This window comes from Rhinatrema bivittatum, chromosome 7, assembly GCF_901001135.1.
Source record: "Rhinatrema bivittatum chromosome 7, aRhiBiv1.1, whole genome shotgun sequence".
NCBI classification, from domain to species: Eukaryota; Metazoa; Chordata; class Amphibia; order Gymnophiona; family Rhinatrematidae; genus Rhinatrema; species Rhinatrema bivittatum.
The window spans coordinates 221,671,812-221,696,065 of record NC_042621.1 but is presented as its reverse complement, the minus strand read 5'-3'; the positions used below and the strand labels follow the sequence as shown (position 1 = coordinate 221,696,065).

At 45.8% G+C, this 24,254-nt stretch overlaps 1 protein-coding gene across 2 annotated transcripts in view; it reads right to left on the bottom strand.

Moving 5' to 3' along the window:
• The window catches only part of TBC1D12 (TBC1 domain family member 12), a 253,268-nt gene that overhangs the window by 34,054 nt on the left and 194,960 nt on the right, over positions 1–24,254 (bottom strand). For both annotated transcript variants that reach the window (XM_029609872.1, XM_029609873.1), the window contains one exon: positions 23,231–23,325. In XM_029609872.1, the coding sequence (XP_029465732.1) occupies positions 23,231–23,325 (95 nt within the window). The remainder of the gene's footprint in view (positions 1–23,230; positions 23,326–24,254) is intronic.

Sequence of the window (24,254 nt, the reverse complement as noted above, 5' to 3'; positions counted from 1 at the left end):
GCCGCCACGGCCACTCCAGCATCACCTGAACCATGCGCCTCTATGTCCCGCAACATGCGACCAACAGGCGGCCAAGGAGGAAATGCGTATAGGTGAATCCCCATTGGCCACTGGTAAGGTAGAGCATCCAACCCTTCTACCCTGACTTCCCTTCTGCGACTGAAGAATCTAGCCACCTTCGCGTTGGCCATCATTGCCAATAGGTCCAACTGAGGAGCTCCCCACCTGGCACATGGGCAATCCCAGGCCTCTGAGGATAACTCACATTCCCCCGGATCTAGCTGAGGCCTGCTGAGGAAGTCCACTTGCACATTGTCCATGCCCACTACATGAGGTGCTGCTATGTCTCAGAGATGATGCTTCGCCCAAGCAAATAACTGCTGAGCCTCCAGAGCCACATAGTGACTCTTCGTACCTCCCTCACAATTGATGTAAGTCACCATTGTTGCATTGTCTGAGAAGATTCTCACCATCCAACCCTTGAACAAAAGGAATAAAGAATTCCAGGACCCTGTGTACCACCCTTGTCTCCAAGCAATTGATCGACCAGGCCATCTCCACTGAAAACCAATGCCCTAAAGCAGACCACCCCCGACACACCCCCCCCCCCCCAACCCTTGAGACTGGCATCAGTAATCACAACTACCCAATCCAGGTCCCTCCAGATCCACTCCTTTCTCCATATTGGGACGGGAGAGCCCCAGGACAGACTGGATCTAGATTCTCCCCGAAGAGGTAAAAGCTGATGATTCTCCTCTGACAACTGATTCCATCTGGACAACAGCACCCTCTGCAAAGGACGCATGTGAGTAAAGGCCCACGGAAGGAAGCCCAATGTGGAGGCCATGGAGTTGAGACCTTTGGCACAGACAGAAGCAGACGCCGCACTCGTGCCTGCAACTTCAACACTCTGTCCATGGTCAGAAAGACCCTGTGTTACTGGGTATCGGATTGCATTACCAGATACTCCAACAACTGGGCTGGCACCAGATAACTTTGGTCACATTTATCACCAAATCCAGAGAACTCAATCGGAGCATCACTCACTGTGGAGCAACCACACTCCTCCTCCATCTTCGTCAGGAAGAGCCAATCGATCAGATATGGGTAGAACAAACTCCCTTCTTGACTTAAGGCTGACACCACCCCAATCACTTTTGTGAAGGAGCAAGGCACCATGGCTAAACCTAAGGGAGGAATTTGAAACTGAAAATGCTGGCCTAGCACCATGAACAGTAGAAACTTCTGATAGTTCCTTCGAATGGACATATGGAGGTAGGCCTCTATCAAGTTCAATAACGCCAAGAACTCTCCTCTGTAGCCCACTGCTAGAACTGAAAATGCAGAACCTGCAAGGCTGCTGCTCTTGCAAATCAGAATGGGCCGAAAGGAGCTCTCCTTTTTGGGAACCACGGAATAAATGGAGTACCTCCCCTGTCTCTGTTCGACCAATGGGACCAGAGCTATAGCGTCCAACATTTGTAACCTTTGCAGAGTCCCCTTTACTGCTCCCCGTCTACGAGACACGCAGTGGGTCTCTAGACAGGCCTCCCTGACAGGGCATGAAATTCTAATGCATAACGGTTTCTTACCACTGCCAGAACCCATTGATCCATGATAATTTTGGCCCATGCCCCATAAAAGCGGGACAGCCTGCCCCCTACCAGCTCCACAGAGGAAAGGACGCAACTTGCATAATTGTTTTAACTTTCCTCCTCCGGTCCCCTGACCAGCACTGGCTCTGGCGGAACTGCAGATACCTTGAAAGGAGTGCTGCCTACCCAGAATATTCTTCGACCCCAAAGCAAATTCAAGCTCTTACCTGAACAGAACTGTCTCGCATCTTGAAAACGGGACCGGGGACGGAAATCCTCCTTGCAACCTCTCATCTTCAGGCAACTTAATTTTCCTTTTGACTCTCCCAAAGTCTTCTGAACTCAGCACAAACAGGCCCTCTGCATCATAGTGCCTCAAATCACCGCCCTCTGGCTCAACTTCAAACAGCTGCTTCAACCGAATCTCCAATTTATGGTCCTGAACATCCTTCAGAGCAGAAGAATCTACCACTGGAATTATCTTCTTAGTAACGATGACACAGCTGCATCAGCTTAGGAACCCACAGGAGATCCAGCATCTTTTCCTTTAATGGGTACAGCTTTGCCATTTTGCGACCGACTTTCAAGCCCTCCTCCGGAAAGTCCCATTGCCCGTTTACCAGCTTATGGAACTTCTTAGACAGAGGAAAGACACCAGGACCCTTCACAGTCCATCCAGGACCAGGTCCAGCCCTTCATTATCAGACTCCTACAGGGCTAGCTTAACCCCCATTTCCTCCAGATCCTGGGGAATGATAGGACGCAACTCCTTCTTAATGAATAGATGGAGCCCCCTGAGGTCATCCCCCGCTGTTACCGGGAACTCATCCGGATCAGAGTCATTCTTATTCCCATCAGAATCAGCATGTGGGTCCGTGTCAGCATCCACATCTGGATCCACTACCTAAGGATCTGCAGGGTCCCCCTGCATGTCATCCGAGTAATCTCGGCCTCAGCGCAACAGACCCAGATGCCTCAGCAGGTTCCCAGAGCCACCAGAAGGTCCCACTCTCTGTCCCTTGACCAAACAGAGGATCTTCTCTCTGGAACACTTACCCCATGCCATCTTTCACGCCAGAAAGGTTTATGCAGGAGGACAAACTCTGGATAAAACTCATCCGGATCTTCAGCACCCTGATTGGAGAGACGACCATCAGATGAACATCAGATTTTCTTCAAGCTCCTGATACTCCGTAGCCACCTGCCCCACAATTGAGAGTGGGGGGAGGGGAATCTTCGGCCTCCCTATGGGGTGTGGAACCACTGACCGTGATCCTCTGCGGTCCGGCCGACAAATTTGATCCCCCTGGGACAACAGCCGCAGCCCACAATGCATTAGAGGCCCTCCTTTCACCCGCTGTGCTCAAAGAGGTCCCCCCTCCTTCCCTGTCACACAACCAGTGCTAAGGGTGCGTGCATTGCACCACGCCGACCAGAGGCTGCAGGCCCTGCATGCTGCCATGCATGGTTTTGGCACCATTCCCCACATGGACTGATCGCTGCAGGGAAACAAAAACATCAGCCCGCATGCACTGCTGAAAAAGCAGGGCCGCACACGAGGTCAGCAACAAGAGCTGTATCACCTTGAACAGCATGAAGTACAATTCTTCTCACCCTCGGGATCCCCCAGTGGAACAAAGAAAATATGGGCTAACCACTCACTTCCTGCAAGTGGCGCAGACAGCCCCTGTTGCTGCAAGTGCCTCGCCACCGGTCTGCCTCGACTGAAGTGGAGCACGGGGAAAGCCAGGCTGCACCTGAGACATCCGCACTGTGCCCCGGCTGAGCCAAGCCACATGCAGGGAAAAAAACTCTTTCAGCCTCCCCCCAGAGCGAAGGACAACCGCAAGGCACTCACTCTCCGTTCCTGCAGGTGTCAACCGCTTTCGCAGTCAAAGGCGCCCTGACCATTTTTAATTTTTTAATCCCTCTTTGGTTTTTTTTTTTCTGTAAGGCATCTGGTTAAGATGAATAATTCAAATCTCCATGTTTTATTATTGTTCCTACAGGTTTTTCATGTTTGGATGTTCTTTGTTACATGTAATGCTTTTCAAGCAAGTTTAATTGTTCAACGTAAACCGATTTGATTTGCATCTAATGCAAGAAGACCGGTATATAAAAAACCAATAATAATAATAATAATAACCATTGAGTCCCGATTGCAGTTCCCTCTTCGCAAATTAAAACAAGTTTTGTTTAAAAAAAAAAAAAAAAAAAAAAAGAATACAAAGAGGAACAATAAAGGGTACTTTCCTCCAGGGACTGGCAGCTCACAGGCGGAGACTTCAGAGATTGCGAGGGAACCAGTCCCCTGGCAGTCAGGACCTCCGGACAGCAGCGGGCTAAACTAGCCAGAGGTACCCAACCCCCTGGTCGTCCGGTTCCACCTGAGGGATGATCCATGGTGGATCCTAACGCCTCAGGGAGTCTCCAAATCCAAAATCTGCTGGAGACAGAGAAATACTGAGGGACTGCACGTGGCACTCTTGGACATGTAGCTGTGCCTCAAAGTTTTGTTCTCTGCCTCCATCTGCTGGTAGGAATGCATAAAACCACTTGTCCGGACCGTTTTTATTTGGAATTCTATTATGCTCTTATGTATTGATTTTTATTTATTCTAGTCAAGATTTTTGTCTTTTTATGTATGTTCATTGCCTAGACCAATTTTTGATTTAATAAATGTAAATGATCTGGGTATGAACAGGAATAGTGGTTCACTGTGTCATATGTTTACTGGTTGCAACAAACTGCAAAATTCAGGGAAAAGGTGTGTAGCTTCAAAGAAAAAATTTTGGATTGTACTGTTAGCTGGATGGGGAAACTTGTATTTACAATTACTAAATAATGGAGTGAAACTGCAAAATGGGGGGTTGAAGGTTTTGAAAATATTTGTTTTGTTGGCTAAGAAACCTATTTTATTAGCCTGGAAAGGGGCTGATATTCCTGGGTTTAATACTTGGTCGGGATTAATGTTGAAAATACTGCTCTATATGAAATGCGTAAAACAAAAGAAATTGTTAATCCAAGACATGTAGTGAAACTGAAAAGTTATCTGTGATTGGAAGTACATTAGAGATTGTAAATTTTCTTTGGAACTGGAATGAAACGTACTTACTTGTGGTACTGGACTGAGTGACTGGTGCAAAGTGGTGTGGTTGTGAGTGCGTATGGGTGAGAAAATAAGTGAAGAGGTCTGAAAATGTTCAGCATATGTAACTAAATTGGCCTGTTCAGCTATGTTCATGACTTTGAACAAGTGTTTTTTCTTGCAGAGCATTATTAATCTCAATGATTGCTAGAAAAGTACAGGCCTCTCAGAGAAACAGCACAAAAATACTATGAAAAGAGAAACAAATCAGGCAAACTATTGGTTTATTAACTAAAATCTTTCCAATATAATAGATATGTCAGGATAATTAAATTGGGATCAGACAAGAACTTGATGCTAAGGAGATTAGTGAGACTTTAGCCCTCCCTGTCATATCTAATGCTAGATGAGTTGCTCCCTCTAGATAGAAACATTACCTGTCTGGAAGTTGAGAAAACCTAAAAAAAAATATTCTTAAACAGAGAAATCTCTGAGAGAAGATGGTTATATTTAAAATTTTTATTGAAATTATGTTCATACCCTGGCCCCCAAATTGACTTGGCCACATGATGGAGAATTAGATAGAGAACCCCCATCTAAGACTATATCACCTCTAGTATTTACAACCATATCAAAGGAAAGCACGGATTTGAGCAAATGCAGTTCCAACTGACCAATTTCATTACTTAATTATGATATAAAAATACTGGCTAAAGTTACTATGAGCTGGCTAAAAGGATATCTACTGAATTTAATTCACAGAAAACAAATAGTGTTTAAGGGCTTACAGGGTTTGGACAATATCAAGAGAACAATCAACCTGTTGAGAGAGCTGCTGAGATGGGAAAAGCTGAACTCATTTTGCTTTGATGGAGTTGTCAGCAATTTTTTAAAATGGGTTTTCAGCCTTTATTTGGATCCTGTAGCCCAGGTCAAAATAAATTGCACAATTTCAAGGACCTTAAACACAGATATATGATAGGGGTTCCTCCTCTCCCCATTGTTTACAATGACTGTGCAGCCAGGGCCATTAGAGCCCACCTGGGATTTTCAGGAATACGAGGCATAAATGGGCAGGAACGTGATATAGCTCTTTTGCTGAGGACCTCTTACTGTATTTACAAAATCTGATTTCCTCGAGCTATTTATTTAAATAATTTGTATTCTTCTGATCCATAAATCTTAGCGGATTACAACATAACTCACAGTAAAACACAAAGCCTACTATTATGACAGCAAAACATAAATGAAGCTAAAGCAGAGCATACAAAACAAACAAAAAAGGATACAGACAAGAGAAAACATCCTGCTACAGCAGTAATCAAACTGGATACAATTAACTGCCAGCTGTTGCTATCCTAAATTTAGGAGGTCAACTTACTTTTAATACAGGCCTCTAGATGTTCATATCCATACAGGATTGTTATGGAGACACAGTAATTATTAGTGATGACCATAATGATAATATCTTTGTCCATGATGATAGTGTAACATCATTAAAAATCTACTAATTTCTGAAAGTCAAGCTATTAACTATCAATCCCCTGAATGGAGTCAGTATGGCATGCCCTTTCCCAGCCTTGATGGGAGCTCTCTCTATCTCCTTCTCTTCCTTTCTCATTCCTCCTTCCTGCTGAATGCATAGGCTGTGAAACCCTCACCAACTGGGAGGGAGAGAGGGAAAGAGAACATGCTGCCATTGAAATGAACTGCAATAGGGAGAGGCAACAGCGAGAGGCAACATAATATGAGCTGTCAGCCTAGGAAAGTCAAACAGGCTTCACTATGGTGAAGGTGATTAGTCTATTTTTATTTCCAATCATTTCTATCTCACACTCTCAAGAAAGTCAGAGTTTCAGGTTAGGGATTTGCACTGTCACACACCCCCCCCCCCCCAGACTCTTACTTCTGAATTACAATATCTTATTTCATAAACAAATAATGGCAAAGTCATAAATTGCAGGACTTTGACTAAAATAAGAATTTATGTTGGAAATGTACTGAAAAACAGTCTTACCAGTCAGATCCTCACCCTGAATGAAAAGAGGGCTCAAAACCCTTAGGCGTCTGGTTTTTAAGACAGAAAAAAAAAGGGCCAGACAGGATAAGACAACTTGCATTCTTTCACTTCCTATGTCCTGCCTGGGTCTCCATATTGTGGCTGAGATGGGAGGGGTTTCTTCAAACTGGGTAAAAGTGGATTAACAGGTCATGGATTTAGCAGACCTGGAATTACTAACACTATAATCACTGAATAAAGGGCAAGTTATTTGTCTAGCTGAGCTATAAACGTTAGCAATAGAAACTTCTCCCACTGACAAAGAAAACCTATGGCCCGAATTTTCGATGGCCTATTTGCGCACCTACCAGGGAATACAAACATGGCCGGGCCGTGCACGCACTAAGCGCATTTTAAATACAGCCCAGCAACGTGCGTATCCCCCCAGTACGCGCAGAAGTGCCGGCCTGTCTCAAAAGGGCGGGCTGGGGAGGGTATGGTCTGGGCAGGGTGGGGGTAGGCCAAGACAGTGGCCAACAGGCCCTGTCCCAGAGAAGCGTGCGCCGGAAGCCATCCGGCATGAGTAATTTACCTTTGCTCCAAAGGAGCAGGTAAGTTATAAAACAAAAAAAAAAACTAAAAAAATCTTAGAGTTAGGTAAGGGTTAGGGGGTCAGGGAGGAGAGAGGAAAAGGCAGAAAGGGTAGTTAGGTGGATAGGGAAGTTCCCTCCCAGTCTGCTCCTTAATTGGCATGGACTGGGAGGGAACTGGGAAAACCCTACTCCTGTCGCCGCACGTTGTTTTGTAAAATCCCCCCTCATTTGCATGCGGAAGAGGCCATCCGCCCACACATGCATGCATAGACATTAAAATCCGGCATGCATGTGCACACAGAAATTGGACATTATAACATGTGTGAGCTGACGCGCACATGCTATAAAATAGCTGCAATCACGTGTGGACTGGGAACTGTGAACACATGGACACGCGCGTGGGTTTTAAAATAGACCCCTAAGGACACTGGCTATGACATGGTGGAGCTTCAGTCCAAGGAGTAGATCCAGTAGCTGATCAGGAGACAGCACTGGTTCTCCCAAGAAGGTGTAGACCTCAGCAGCAGATCAAAAGGCAAAATTGGGTCCCCCAGGGAGGGCACAGATCCCAACATCAGATTGGGGGATGCGAACCCTGGCGGCAGATTGGTAGGTGCAGCTGGGTCCCCCAGGAGGGCATGGACCCCAGTGGTGGATTAGGAGGAGAATTTGGTTTCCCCAGGAGGATATTTGGTGTTATCAAGGAATTTTGGCAATTATCAGTATACAAAGTGCATCCTGATAATACAGATTTATTAGAAGTTAAAATCTCCCCTTTAAATAATGAACAAAAACAAAATTTCCCTTTCAATGAGCACTGGGGCATTTGGGATATCGGGGAGAAAAAACTATCCAGCGATATGTAAAGTTTTTACTTGCTCAACTAGATGTCCTTTTCTGAAAAACGATTATGCAGATTTGAATGTTTGGATTTGGGTGAATCTCCAAGATCAAGATTAATATTCTTCCCAAAACTATTTTACTGTTTGAAAGGCTACTCATTAGGGTGCCTACAGTTTTCAGTTTTTCTTAAAAGTATTGAACAAGTACACTTCCAATTTTATTTGGAGGAGAAAAAAATCCCAGAACCTCCCAATATGCTATCAAAGGATCTAAAGAGGAGGTTTAGGACTACCTGATTTTCTATTCATCTTGAAAAGCATAATCCGTGAAAACACCATCAATACAAATATAGTGTGGTTCTTGAGAAGGAGAACATATTTACCAAAACCTTTTTTTAGACCTTTGCTGGTTACCTAACAAATTCCAGAAATAGATACCATCCATTCATCACTGCCATCCTCTGCAGATAGCAAGGTATACTATCCAGAAGAAAACATTTTCCCTCTCTTCTCCTTGCACCCCTCTCTCACTTCACCAAGTCAAACTTCACATTCTCACAGGATAATGCCATTATCCATGCAGGACAGATGCTTAGGGTGGCATATATCATAACCGCTACAGAAATTTAATGTTCAGCTTGGAGAAGAGGGGGGATAGAGGTCTTTAAAATCATGAGAGGTCTAGAATGGGTAAATGTGAATCAGTTATTTACTTTTTTTGGATAATAGAAGGACTCGGGGGCACTCCATGCAGTTAGCAAGCAGCACATTTATTTATTCATTCATTTATTTTATTTAACATTTCTATATACCGGTAGCCGTTTACACATCGTACTGGTTTACATGGAACAAAATGGGAAGCCACAGAAGGGCATATCCTTTACATAAAACATAGAACAGCGATAAACAAGATAAATAGTGAAAAACGGAATAAACACAGATAAACAAAGTAAAATTAAAAAAAACTTAAAATGCTAGCTTTGGATCAGCATTTAAACCAGGAAGATATTAAATATATATACAGCTTATATAAGTGAGAATAGCATATTTACATTGCGAATAATTAAAAACTAATCAGAATAATTAAAAACTAATCAGAGAAAATTCTTTCACTCAACGCACAATTAAGTTCTGGAATTTGTTGCCAGGGGATGTGGTTAGTTCAGTTAGTGTAGCTGGGTTTAAAAAAGGTTTGGATAAGTTCTTGGAGGAGAAGTCAATCAAGTTGACTTCGGGAATAGCCACTCCTATTACTGGCATCAGTAGCAAGGGATCTACTTAGTGCTTGGGTACCTGCCAGGTTCTTATGGCCTGGATTGGCCACTTTTGGAAACAGGATGCTGGGTTTGATGGACCCTTGGTCTGACCCAGTATGGCAATTTCTTATGTTCTTATGAAAGTATCGCACTGGGAATGTCCCAATTGTTTTTAAAATTTTTACAGCTATAAGGGTTTATTTAGCAAAGAAAACATACAAATTTGGCTGTAGTAGACATCTGGTTACATTTGCACAATTAATTGTAAGTTTCTTTAGAAACAAAAATCTTATTTCAAATATTTATCAATTGATATCATAAAATACTGAAGACTCAGAAAAATAAGAGGGAGTAGGAAACTGGTACTGGACAAAATATAATGGATAAGAATTAGGGTAAAGCAAAATTGCTTACCTTGTAATAGGTGTTATCCCAGGACAGCAGGATGTAGTCCTCACATATGGGTGACATCGGTAATGGAGCCCTATGTACGGAAAACTTCTGTAAAAGTTTCTATGAAACTTTTGACTGGCACCAGAGTGCCTACTGAGCATGCCCAGCATGTCATGATATTCCCTGCCACAGGGGTCTCCCTTTAGTCTTTGTTTGTAGCAAATAGCGTTAGCCAAAAATAAAACAATAAAACGTATCGGACCCAACTCCGCGGGGTGGCGGGTGGGTTTCGTGAGGACTACATCCTGCTGTCCTGGGATAACACCTATTACAAGGTAAGCAATTTTGCTTTATCCCAGGACAAGCAGGATGCTAGTCCTCACATATGGGTGATTAGCAAGCTAGAGGCTGATTCATTTTGTGCTGAAATGACCGTAAGGTATTGTTATTGAAATGAATCAGTCGAAATCACAGCAGGTTGGATGTAGAAGGAGTTGGGATTAAACTGGAAACAAGTTCTTTAAGACGGATTGTCCATATGCTGAATCTTGTCTTCCCTCTTTGTCTAGACAGTAGTGAGCTGCAAAGGTGTGAAGAGAACTCCATGTTGCTGCTTTACAAATGTCCAGAATAGGTACAGAACGAAGGTGTGCTACTGAGGTTGACATTGCTCTGACTGAATGTGCGTTTACTCGCCCTTGGAGAGTAAGGCCTGCTTTTTCATAACAAAATTGTATGCAATCTGCTAGCCAGGTTGACAGAGTATGCTTACCCACTGCTTTACCTGGTTTGTTTGGATCATAGGACACAAACAGCTGATTTGATTTTCTTTGGGCTGCAGTGCGGTTTAAATAGAAAGATAACGCACGCTTACAATCCAAAGTGTGTAAGGCTCTCTCTCCCTGGTGAGAGTGAGGCCTAGGAAAGAATGTAGGTAAAACTATGGTTTGGTTCAAATGAAATTCCGTGACAACCTTAGGAAGGAATTTTGGATGTGTACGGAGGACTACTCTGTCATGAAGGAACTTCGTGAAGGGTTCGTAAGTTACTAGTGCTTGTAGTTCACTGACCCTTCTAGCTGATGTAATGGCTATGAGAAATACCGTTTTCCAAGTAAGGAATTTAAGGTCACAGGTATTTATGGGTTCAAATGGAGAACGCATAAGCTTGGTTAAAACTACGTTCAGGTCCCATTGAATGCTTGGGGAATGAACTGGAGGTTTAATGTGAGTTAGGCCTCTCATGAATTTACTGACGAGAGGCTGCGTGGAGATCGATGCATCTCCTAGCTTGTTATGATAAGCTGAGATTGCACTTAAGTGTACCCTTACCGATGACGTCTTAAGACCAGAGTCTGAGAGATGGTAAAGGTAATCTAGTAGCGAGGTAGTGGGGCAAGTGAAAGGATCTAAATCTTTCTGAGTGCACCATAAAGTAAACCTTTTCCATTTGTAGGAGTAATTCTTTCTAGTGGAGGGTTTACGTGCAGCTATTAGTACCTGAGATATACTAGTTGAAAGGTTGAATGGTTGTAAGATCAGGCTTTCAACATCCATGCTGTCAGGGACAGGGATTGAAGGTTGGGATGGCGCAACTGACCCTGTTCCTGAGTTATGAGATTGGGAGCTACTCCCAGGCGAATTGGATCCCTGACTGAGAGATCTAGCAGTGTGGGGAACCATACTTGTCGAGGCCAATATGGGGCTATGAGTATCATTGTCCCCTTGTCCTGTTGTAGCTTTACTAAGGTTTTGGTTATGAGCGGTATTGGTGGATACGCGTATAACAGGCCTGAGTTCCAATGGCGGGCAAACGCGTCCTTTGGTAAGCTGTTCTGCCGGAAGAGGAGAGAGCAGTAATTGTTCACTTTGTAGTTCAGATGTGACGCAAAGAGATCTATTGTTGGTTGACCCCAGCGTTGAAATATCTTGATTGCTAACGCTGGGTCGAGGGACCACTCGTGTGGTTGAAAGTGACGGCTGAGGCGATCCGCTACTGTGTTGTGGATGCCTGCTAGGTAGGTGGCCCGTAGTAGAATTGAGTGTGCTAGGGCCCAGTCCCATATTTGAGCCGCTTCCTGGCAAAGGAGGTACGAGCCCGTACCACCCTGTTTGTTGATGTACCACATGGCTACTGTATTGTCCGTTTGGATCAGAACAGTCTTGTGTGAAAGGCAGTCCTTGAATGCATATAGAGCATAGCGTATAGCTCGAAGCTCCAGGAAATTTATCTGAAAGGAAGCTTCTTGCTTTGTCCACTTGCCCTGTGTTTTCAGATGAGCAATGTGCGCTCCCCATCCCAAGGTGGACGCATCTGTAGTTAAAGTCACTTGTGAAACTGGTTGTTGAAAAGGTAGGCCTTTGAGCAAGTTGAGTGGTGATGTCCACCAGAGAAGGGAATACTTCAGCTCTGGTGTTATCTGGATGTGAGTGGACAGTGGTTGAATGGCTTGAATCCATTGAGATTTGAGTGTCCATTGCATTAGTCGCATGGTCAGTCTGGCCATGGGAGTGACGTGAACTGTTGAGGCCATGTGTCCGAGTAGGATGAGGCACTGATGAGCTGTGACTGTATATTGATTGCGAATAGAATGTACTAGGAGAACGAGCGATTGAGCCCGGTCTTTCGGAAGAAAAGCCTTTGCTGTGATGGTGTTGAGATCTGCACCTATGAACTGCAACTGGTGAGATGGTGTGAGCTGGGATTTGTCGTAATTGATGAGAAATCCCAAGGAGTGAAGCAATCTTATTGTGAGATGGAGAGAAGTGACAGCTCCGCTCTGTGTATGACTCTTGATGAGCCAATCGTCCAAGTAGGGGAACACATGTACTTGTTGCTTGTGAAGATGTGCCACCGCTACTGCTAGACACTTTGTGAACACTCGAGGTGCTGAGGCAAGGCCGAAAGGTAGCACCCTGTATTGGAAGTGTTGACCTTGTACCAGAAATCGTAGGAACTGTCGATGAGGTGGAAATATGGGAATGTGAGCGTAAGCGTCTTGAAGATCCAGAGAGCAGAGCCAATCTCCTTTTTGAAGAAGAGGTAGCATGGTGCCTAAGGACACCATCCTGAATTTTTCCTTCTTTAAAAATTTGTTGAGATTTCTTAGGTCCAGGATAGGACGTAGACCCCCGGTTTTCTTTGGAATGAGGAAATATCGGGAGTAGAATCCTGTGCCCCACTGAGGCCTGGGAACTCTTTCGATGGCCCTGGCAGTCAGGAGGGTAGATAATTCTGCTTGCAGGATTGTGTAATGATGAGACACTGTCCAAGACGGAATAGGGGGATTGTCTTTTGGTACAGTGAGGAAGTCCAAGTGGTACCCCTGAGATATGATTGAGAGTACCCATTGGTCTGTAGTGATGGAGGTCCAAGTTTGAAGATGGTGAGCAACTCGGCCTCCAACCGGTACTTGTGGATAGGGATTTTGATAATGACTCATGCCCTCTGGTTGAACTTCAAAATCCGGAAGTGGACGCCGCAGGCGGAGGTTGTTGAGGCCTAGCAGGTCTTTGGCGAGGCTGAGGCCGTTGAGCAGGTCTTTGTTGTCTGGGCCTGGCTACTGGCGGATAATACCGCCTAGGGCGGTAATATGGCTTTCTTTGTTCCCTTCTTGGAGGCCTCCTAGAAGGTTGATGTACCTCTTGTGGCAGCTGAGAAAGCTGTTTGAGGGTTTCTGTATGGTCCTTGATGGTGGCTACTGCCTCCTTGACCTTATCGCCAAAGAGGTTCTCCCCTAAGCAGGGCAGGTCCGCCAAGCGCTCCTGTACCTCTGGTCTCAGCTCTGAAGATTTAAGCCAGGCCCATCTTCTCGCTGTTATTCCAGCTGCAGACAATCTGGAGGTTGTCTCGAATGAATCATACGTGGCCCGAACCTCGTGTTTCCCCGCCTCTAGGCCCTTATGTACTAGGTTTTGAAAACCTTCCTGAAGATGGTCAGGTAACTGCTGAGACAGGGATTCAACTTGCTTCCATAGGTCACGCTGGTACTGGTTCATAAAAAGCTGGTATGAATTTATTCTAGCTACCAGCATAGCAGCTTGGAAGATTTTTCGACCAAGATTGTCCAAGAACCTATTATCCTTTCCAGGAGGTATGGAGGCATGTTGCTTTAATCTTTTGGCCTTCTTTTGGGCCGACTCGACCACCACTGACTGATGCGGTAGTTGAGTTTTTTGGAACCCCGGGATGGGTTGTACTAGGTAAGTGGCATCCGCCCGCTTATTAACAGCTGCCACCGACCCAGGGTGTTCCCATATCCTGTACATAAGTTCTTGTAAAACTTCATGAACAGGAATAGCAAGAATTTCCTTGGGAGGGTCTACGAATTGAAGCACCTCCAAGGTTTTTTGTCTGCTGTCCACTTCAGAGATGAGAGAAAAGGGAATTGTTTGAGACATCTCCTTAATAAAGTTGGAGAAAGAGAGATCCTCCGGTGGTGACTTTCTTCTATCTTCTGGGGGAGAAGGCTCAGAAAGGAGGTCTTCATCCGAGGAGAATTCTTCGTCACTATCATCCAGAGGGAGCTCCAACGGCCTAGTAGGCTTAGTTGGCATTTCAGAAAGTGGAGTCTGAGGTCTGAGGGGTGGTGGGACACCCGAAGGACCTGGTATTGGCTCTTGACTGTCATCTACATCTATAGGATGTGGTAGAGATGAGAAGCAATGTATTAATGAGTCCAGTTTGTCCATCAATGGTTGAAAAATGGACTCTTGAGAAGGCATCGAAGGTGCCATCGGGATCGATGGCCGTGGTGGAATCGATGGTACTCGGGGAATCGGCAATGCTGAATCCGGTGGCTGCGGCCTAGGTAGAACCGGCAATGGAATCGGCGCCATCGAGGAGAGCGGTGATTTCCTTGGCATCGGTAGTGAAGGAATCGGTGATGGAACCGGAGATCCTCCTATGACCGGTGTCGATGGCAGAACCGGAGTGGCAGGCCGTGGCATCGCCTCGATAAAGGCATCCTTAACCGCTTGACGTATGTAACTGTCAAGTTCCGCCCGCATGGATGATGTGAACAGAGCACCCATGGGGGGAGGCGGTGGTGGCGACAGTAGTACGACCTCAGGGCCCTGAGGGGGTACGATTCCTTCCGCCGGAATCGGCGAGGGTTGGCCTGTCGGTGGCTCGGAAGCCTTACTTTGGAGCCGGGCTTTCTTACTCGGTGCCCCGTCTTCCGCCGATGGCTCACCGGGTATCGGAGCGATGGTTGCTGGTTGCGGCCTGCGATGCCGATGGCGATGTTTATCTTTTTCGCGCCCTTTTTCGCTACTCGATGTGGACGCTCTGGACGATGGTGAGGGGGAGGAAAAAGGAGCGTCTCCCGAGTCACCGGAGTGACGTTTCTTCAAGACTACTTTCCTAATCGCCCCAGCCGGAGACGATTGTGTGGAAGTAGATGGAGCAGTAATCAGTTGAATTTTGAATAATTGCTCCATCTTGTCCATCCGTAGACGTCGACCTTTCGAGGTCATCGTAGCGCATAAGGGACAATTTTTTACATCATGACCTTCACCAAGGCAAAGTACACAGTCTTGGTGAGGGTCTGTAATAGACATATTTCTCGCGCATTTCGGACATTTTTTAAAACCTGTAGCCATTTTGTGGCCGGGCAGCCGTCGACGGCCTAAGGCTCAGGTAAATTTTGTTTTTAGTCAAAAAACGGCACGGAACCGCGAGAACGGGAAAAACTCACCGCGATGATCAAACTAAGGGAGACCCTCTGCGTTTGAAGTTTTTTAAAGCTTTCCGTAAGGAAAATATGTGGAGAATCCCACAGGACTCCTGATAACCGCGAGGCTAATTGCTTCGCGGAAAAAAGAAGACTAAAGGGAGACCCCTGTGGCAGGGAATATCATGACATGCTGGGCATGCTCAGTAGGCACTCTGGTGCCAGTCAAAAGTTTCATAGAAACTTTTACAGAAGTTTTCCGTACATAGGGCTCCATTACCGATGTCACCCATATGTGAGGACTAGCATCCTGCTTGTCCTGGGATAATATAAAGGACAAGAATTGGTAACAATTTGTGCTATAATAAAAGAAAATGGATAAAAACTGCTATATTAGTGTTATTTTACACTAGTTAAACTACATAGATTTGGTTTTAGGTCATCCAATGCCCATAGGTAGAGTTGTGGTTCTAGAGAAGGTTTCTATCGCATGTGATGGACATTCCCAAGATGAAACTTCACCGAGCCAGGGTGATCATCTGTATTTTTTGCATTACTGGTTACAAACTACCTTTTAACTGTCTCACAATACCACTTGGTTTTCTAACTCAAGAGTATATTCCCTCAATCTAAGGGGGATGTTACCTTAACATCTCTTGGTGGCAGCCAGACAGAACGTAGCTAGCAGCTGGAACTCACAGGACAAACCTCAAATGAATACTGGCTCCAGCAGATGTAGAGTGTGTTCACTATGGAATTTATTAAGCAAATGGTGCTTACCTGTAACAGGTGTTCTCACAGGCAGCAGGATGTTAGTCCTCACATATGGGTGACATCATCAGGATGGAGCTCAATCACGGAAAACTACTTTGACTAGCCCCTACTGGGCATGCCCAGCACGGCACTAACCCTTCAGCCAGCAGGGGTCCCCCCTTCAATCTTATTTGAAAGCTACAGGCAGTGCCGAAAAGTAAAACGTTAAGAACCCAACACCGCGGGGCTGCAGGTGGGTTTCGTGAGGACTAACATCCTGCTGTCCTGTGAGAACACCTGTTACAGGTAAGCAACATTTGCTTTCTCACAGGACAAGCAGGATAGTAGTCCTCACATATGGGTGAGTACCAAGCTGAGGATGTCCGAACATGCACCAAATGTACCCAAAGGCGTGCAACAGGCACAACAACTGGGGTAGAATTTGGGAGAGGGCATCCTGAACCCCACCGGGCAGGTGGAAGGGTGTAGGTACATCACGTTGGAAATAAGTTGTGAAGGACAGACTGGCCAAAGATGGAATCCTGTCTTCCGGCTTTGTCCAGGCAATAGTGGGCTGCAAAGGTGTGGAGAGAATTCCAAGTGGCAACCCTGCAAATGTCAGGAAGCGGCACCAATCACATGTGTGCTACTGAAGTAGCCATGGCCCTCACAGAGGGTGCTTTAACACGGTCTTGAAATAGAATGCCCGCTTGCTGACAGCAAAAGGATATGCAGTCCGCCAACCAGGAGGAAAGAGTCTGCTTACCTACAGGCTTTCCCAACTTGTTAGGGTGGAAAGAGACGAACAATTGAGTGCTTTCCCTGTGGGCCGCTGTACAGTCTAGGTAAAACGCTAGAGCCAGTTTACAGTCAAGGGTATGCAGAGCCTGTTCTCCTGGGTTGGCATGGGGCCTGGGAAAAAAGGTAGGTAGTAAGATGGATTGATTAAGATGAAAATCCAAAACTACCTTAGGTAAGAATTTCGGGTGAGTGCAGCGTACCGCCCGGTCCTGCAGAAGTTTAGTGTAAGGCGGATAGGTAACTAGAGCCCGATTGCCAAAAGGAAAAATCACTTTCCATTTGAGATATCGAAGTTCACAAGAGTGAAGAGGCTCGAAAGGCGGTTTCATGAGCCGACAGAGACCCAGATTAAGGTCCCAAGAAGGGGCCGGACGATGTAATGGAGGCTTGATGTGGAGCAAGCCTTTTAAAAAGCGTGTTGCAAGGGGTTGTACTGATAAAGGGACATCCCTGATACCCTTATGGAAGGCGGCCACCGCACTGACATGCATTCTGATGGAAGAGGTCTTTAGACCTGATTCCAACAAATGCCAAAGATAGTCCAGAAACTTCGGGATTGGACAGGAAAAGGGGTCAAGGGACTGAGACGAACACCATGACGCGAACCTTTTCCATTTGTAAGAGTAAGATTTTCTCGTGGAAGGCTTTCACGAAGCAATCAAGACACGGGAAACTGGATCTGAAAGGTTAAGTGGTTGAAGGATTAACCTTTCAACATCCATGCCGTCAGGGACAAGGCTTGAAGATTGGGATGGCGTAGGCTCCCGTCGTTCTGAGTGATCAGGAGCGGGTCTTTTCCCAAGGGAATGTGCCTGCTGATGGAGAGGTCCTGAAGTATTGGAAACCACACTTAGCGTGGCCAGTGAGGTGCTATCAGGATTATGGTTCCCTTGTCCTGACGTAACTTCACGAGAGTCTTCGAGAGAAGAGGAAGTGGAGGGAATGCATAAAGCAGACAGATTGCCCATGAGAGGGAGAATGCGTCTCTGGGCTGAGAGTGTTCGCTGCGAATGAGGGAGCAGTAATTGTCCACTTTGTGGTTCTGAGGGGACGCAAAGAGGTCTATCTAAGGATATCCCCATTGTTGGAAGATGGAGGTCGCTACTGAGGGGTTGAGAGACCACTCGTGCGGTTGAAAGACGCGACTCAGCTTGTCTGCCAGCACATTGTCCACTCCCAGCAAGTAGGTGGCCCTGAGGTACATCGAATGGGAGAGGGCTTCTGCCCATATCTGCGCAGTTTCCTGACACAGAAGGAAGGAGCCTGTGCCTCCCTGTTTGTTGATGTACCACATGGCCACCTGGTTGTCCGTCTATATTAGGATGACCTGATTTGACAGGCGATCCTGAAAGGTCCTGAGAGAATATCTTATTGCTTGAAGCTCCAGGAAATGTATTTGGTGTTTGGCTTCCTCTGGAGACCAAGGGCCTTGTGTCTGCAGATCGACTACGTGGGCTCCTCACCTGACGTTGGAAGAGTCGGTGGTGAGAATGATTTGAGGATTCGGAACCTGGAAGGGCAATCCCTGGAGGAGATTGGTCTGATTTTTCCACCAGGCAAGGGACAGACTGAGTGAGTCGGTGATGTGGACAATGGTCGACAGAGGCTGAATAGCTTGAGTCCATTGAGATCTCAGAGTCCAGTGCATGAGCCTCATGGCCAAGCGGGCCATTAGTGTGACATGGACTGAGGACGCCATGTGTCCTAGGACGAGAAATTGGCGTGCAGTCGCCACATGTTGAAACTGCAGTTGGTGAGCAAGAGACACGAGAGTCAGTGCTCGTTGTCGAGGCAGGAAAGGCTTTGCCTGTAAGGTGTCCAAGTCTGCCTCAATAAACGATAAGGTTTGAGATGGGACTAAGTAGGATTTGTCGTAATTGACGAGAAACCATAACAAAATTAGAGTGTGTATAGTTAGACTGAGGGACGACAGAGCAGCTTGCTGAGTGGAAGCCCTGATTAACCAGTCGTCCAGATAGGGGTAGACGTGAACACCTTGTGTCCTGAGGAATGCTGCGACGACTACGAGGCATTTTGTAAAGACTCGTGGAGCAGATGCTAGGCCGAATGGAAGCACTCTGTATTGATAGTGCTTGAGGCCTACTAGGAATCTCAGGTATTTGTGATGAGCTGGACTTATCGCAATATGGGTGTATGCGTCCTGGAGGTCCAGAGAGCAGAGCCAGTCTCCTCTTTGTAGAAGAGGTAGAAGCGATCCTAACGTGACCATCTTGAACTTTTCTCGCTCGAAGTACTTGTTGAGGGCCCGTAGATCAAGAATAGGACGGATACACCCCCCCCCCCCCAAATGTTTTGGGGATTAGGAAGTACCAGGAATAGAACCCTAGGCCTTGCTGAGAGTGTGGAACGGATTCTATTGCTCTGGACTGGAGAAGGAAGGAGACCTCTTGATCCAGAAGAATGGAGTGATCGGATGTTCTCCACGTCTGCAGAGGTGGGGAGTCCAGCGGCAGGGCGAGAAAGTTCAAATGGCAACCCTGAGCAATGATTGCCAGTACCCATTGGTCGGATGTGATTGAATGCCACATGTTGTGTAAGTGGCACAGTCGACCTCCCACTGGTATGTGCGGCAGAGGAATCTGACTGCTGCTCTCCAAGTGGAAGTCAAAAACCTGAAGCAGGCCCCGGCTGGGGAGCTGCTTGTGGTTTTTGTTTTCGGGTTTGGCGAGACTGAGGTTTTTGATAAGGTCTCGTAGCACGGGATCTGGCTGGTGGCGGGTATGACTTTCTTGGAAGGTAGAATGACTTCTTAGAGTCCTTTCTAAAGGGCTGCTTTGAGGAGAAGTCGGAAGGCATTGAAGAGAGCTGTTTTAGGGTCTCATGATGGTCTTTTAATTCAGCCACCGTCTGTTGGATCTGTTCGCCGAACAGATTATCTCCTACACAAGGCAGGTTAGACAACCGGTCTTGCACTTCTGGGCGAAGGTCAGAAGACTTGAGCCAGGCCCACCGTCTTGCCGAAATAGCAGCTGCAGACACTCTGGTAGAGGTGTCAAAAATGTCATAAGATGTTCTGATCTCATGCTTGCCTGCCTCAAAACCTTTGCTTACAAGGGTTTGTAGTTGGTCTTGGAATTGCTGAGGCAGGGAGTCTAAGAAGTCCTGTATCTGCTTAAAGATGACCCTGTTATATTGGGTCATATAAAGCTGATAGGCAGCAATTCGGGAGATGAGCATGACTCCTTGGAATACTCTGCGACCAATGTTGTCTAGGAATTTTTGTTCCTTACCAGGAGGGGTAGATGAGTGAGGTTTTGACCTTTTTGCCCTTTTTTGTGCAGACTCTACCACGACCAAGTGGTGATCAAGCTGTGACTTCTGAAAACCTGGGGCTGATTGTACTAAATAAGTAGTGTCAGCTTTCCTGTGTACTGGAGCAATTGTTCCTGGATTTTCTCAGTTCTTTTTGAGGAGATCAAGAAGAACCTGGTGGATGGGAATAGAGGTTATTACCTTGGGGGCATCCAGGAATTGGAGCAACTCCATCATCTGGTGCCTATCATCCTGTTCTGTCTGCAATTGAAAAGGAACCAATTCAGCCATTTCCTTCACAAAATTTATAAATGAGAGGTCCTCTGGAGGAGAACGCTTTCTACTCTCAGTGGGTGAAGGTAGTGAAAGTAAGTCATCAGTGTCTGATGAGGTGTCATCTCCCCAGGTATCATAAGGATCAACACCCTTTCCTCTAGGAAGTAGAGGGGGACAGGGTGGTTGGATACCTGAAGGTCCTGGTCTAGGCTCCGAAGGAATCGTAGGAATTATCGGAGGCACCGATGATGGCATCGAAGGCACTGGTATAGGCATCGAGGGCATCGATGGATGGCTCGGTGGCGCCGCTGGACGTATTGGCACTGATGGTTAGATCGGTGGCGAGGGACGTATAGGCATCGATGGTTGAGGCATAACTCCGGATGGAGGAATGCAGAATGGTGTTTTTCCTCCCGATGATGCTGTCAGTGGGGAGAGCATCGGAACCATCGAAGACCTGGGATCCATCAGTGGAAAAGCGGCCATAAGCGCTTCCATCCTGGATAGCAGTGGTGCCAGTGCTGCCGGAATCGGGTCGATGATTGGTTCCACAGTCAGTGCCGGTGTCGGAGGAACCTGGAGACGTTGCATTGCCTTGTTGATGGCCTCCTGGACTATCCGGTCCAGTTCTTCTCGGAAACCTGGAGCAAGTAGCCCCGGCTCCGGAACAGAAGAAGGGGGCAGAGGCATAGCCGGAGGGACCACCGTTAAAGGCTGAGTCGCAGCTCCCGATCGGGTGAGGGTTGCCTCGGAGACCCGGTCGCAGGAATGGTCAGTGCCTTTCCTGGACGAGGCTTCTTTGACAGTGGCTCGGACAATAGCGAGGTCGATGATTTTGCTCCCTGAATGGTCTGAGTCTTACGGTGCCGATGGCGATGTTTCTCCCTTCGATCCCGTCGATCCTGAGGGGGGAGTAGAGGGTGTCGATGGCCGAAAAGTCGTCGATGCCGGTCGGTCACCGGTCAGTGGTTGATGCTGGCACGAAGTCGACGGTGCCAGTTCCGACAACGTCGATGCAATGGACGGAGTTGGGGTTTGAGCACGGAAGAGAAGTTCCATCTTCTCTATTCTGGCCTTGTGACCCTTCGGTGTCATTAGGGCACATTTGGTGCAGGTCAAGACATTGTGCTCGCGTCCTAAATACATTACACAGACTTTATGGGGGTCTGTGATAGACATGATGCGGGTACAGTCCAGGCACTGACGAAACCCCGACGCCATGGAAAAAATTTAGCCGCGGTATAGTCGATGGCCAGTAGGCCGCGAAGGCCAAACTCGACAGTAATCGACGGGAAACGGGTAAAAACTTACCGGAGTATCGCGGACTTATAAAAGGTAGAGAAGGGACCCCTGTGGGGCAATATAACTTTTAGTAATTCCGTGAGGAAAATTCCTGTCAGGAATCTCTTCAGAGCTCCTTTACCGCGAGGCTACTGCTGCGCGGAAAAAAGAAGACTGAAGGGGGACCCCTGCTGGCTGCAGGGTTAGTGCCATGCTGGGCATACCCAGTAGGGGCCAGTCAAAGTTCTGGAAACTTTGTCAGATGTTTTCCGTGATTGTGCTCCATCCTGATGATCTTACCCATATGTGAGGACTACCATCCTGCTTGTCCTGTGAGAACATATTATACCAGGTGATGTGTTTCATAATATTTTTAGGATGTGGGAACCATTCCTAAAACTTGAAGGAGACAACTTTAAAAATTAGAAAAATAGCTATCTATACAACTTAACTCATCTACTACCAAAGAAATGAGAATCTCATGCTGCTTTTACTTTTATTGATCATTTTAAAATTGCCTCTTTAGTTATTACTGCTTTAATCATTATGAAGTCAATATTCAAAAGCCATTTAGATGGATAACTTAAGGTTATCCGTCTAAATGTCAAGTTTTAGCATATTCAGCCCCTTTATCATAATCTAGCCGATAAAAAAAAATGGTGTTCTGGGTGCAAAACCAGCAGGAGCTACTTATCTGGCTATGTTACTGCCAGATAAGTAGCTCCTCCCGATTATGCCCCCAGATGTTATTGCCAGATAAGTGGCAATATTCAAACTTATCTGGCTATGTTATCCGGCTAACTTTATACCTGCTATTGCGCTATCTCAAATACATCTGCAAAGCTGCAATATGGTTGTGAGTTTACACCTTTGCGTTCCTATCTCCTAAAGATTAGGACAGTAAATTTTGGACAAATAGCTTTGCATAACCTGTTCACCAAGTAATCTACTTTCCATGGTGGGGACAGAGTTGCTTAGTCAGTAAATGCTCTGCTGCAGTCCTCATCTTGGGACTCCCCACATGTCATGGCTAATTCAGCCCTGCTTGTTGACAAAAAAAAAAAAAAACAAGTTAGACAGGAGGATGAATTAGCCATACTAAATACCCGCCCACCTCCCTGGAAGGTAGACCACCTATCTAGAATTAGCTGTAAAGGGACTCATGAAGCAACACCCACACAGGAATTCTTGCAATTACTCTACTACATAACAGAAAGAGGTCCACTTGGTGCCACTGGATGACATCACCCATACTTCATAGCTAATTCTTCCTGCTGTCTATGGGGAACACAATTTATGGTAAACAAACTTGCTTTCTTTACTTACTTATGTATTTTGATAATCAAGATTCCTTTTTATATCTTTTTATTTTTGCAGATTAGTATTTTCATTCATATAGCACTTACCTTCTGAAATATGTACAGAGATGGAAAGGTACGAGAAATGTCCAACTTTATCAGCTCCAGGCTAGCCTCACGATCAGCAACAGATACTCCTGCATCTACAAGTTATAAAAAATCAAAAATTGAAAGACTGATGCAGCTATTATGTACAGAAATAAATTTAAAAAAGAAAAAGAAGAATCTTGCTTGTACAAACTGTAGAAAAGAGATACAATGTTAGCATGCAAAAAAATATAATTTGTTTAAAGAAAGTCAACCAAGTAGTTGAAAATGTTTTAAGATTTTAGGCAATGCCTAAAGGTTTTTAAGTTATCTGTAAACCGATACGATGTGCAAACTGCTGTCGGTATATAAAAGATTATAAATAAAATAAGTAAATAAATGAGATTTCAGGAGCAGTGAAGAATGTTTACTATATGTTCTTGTGGGCTGAGGGTTGAGAGAGGGTGAGATTAGATTAGGAGTGGTGAAACTGATTAACATAAAAATTATATAAACTCTCTTGATGTTATGTTTCATATTGTTGGTATTTGTTATTCTGGTTAATCTGTTGTACTGTTCTAAGATCTTTCAACAAAAAAGTAAATTACAAAAAAAAGAAATGTTCTTTAAGTTTCAAAGTTGTAAATGCCAGGTATGCCATTCGTAACCATTAGACCTAACTTTACAAACATTAAAAGGGTGATTTTCAAAGTCACTTCCATGGGTAAAACAGTGTTTACCCATGGAAATGGGCTTTTTAAAAATGTCCCACCCTATATGCAGGTAAAGCAGAGTTGCTTACCTGTAACAGGTGTTCTCACAGGACAGCAGGATGTTAGTCCTCACATATGGGTGACATCATCAGGATGGAACCAATCACAGAAAACCTGTGTCAAAGTTTCTAGAACTTTGACTGGCACTTACTGGGCATGCCCAGCATAGCACCAACCCTGCATCCAGCAGGGGTCCCCTTTCAGTCTAGTCTTATAGTAAAAGTACATGCAAAAAATAAGAAACGTAACGAACTCAACACCGCGGGGTGGCG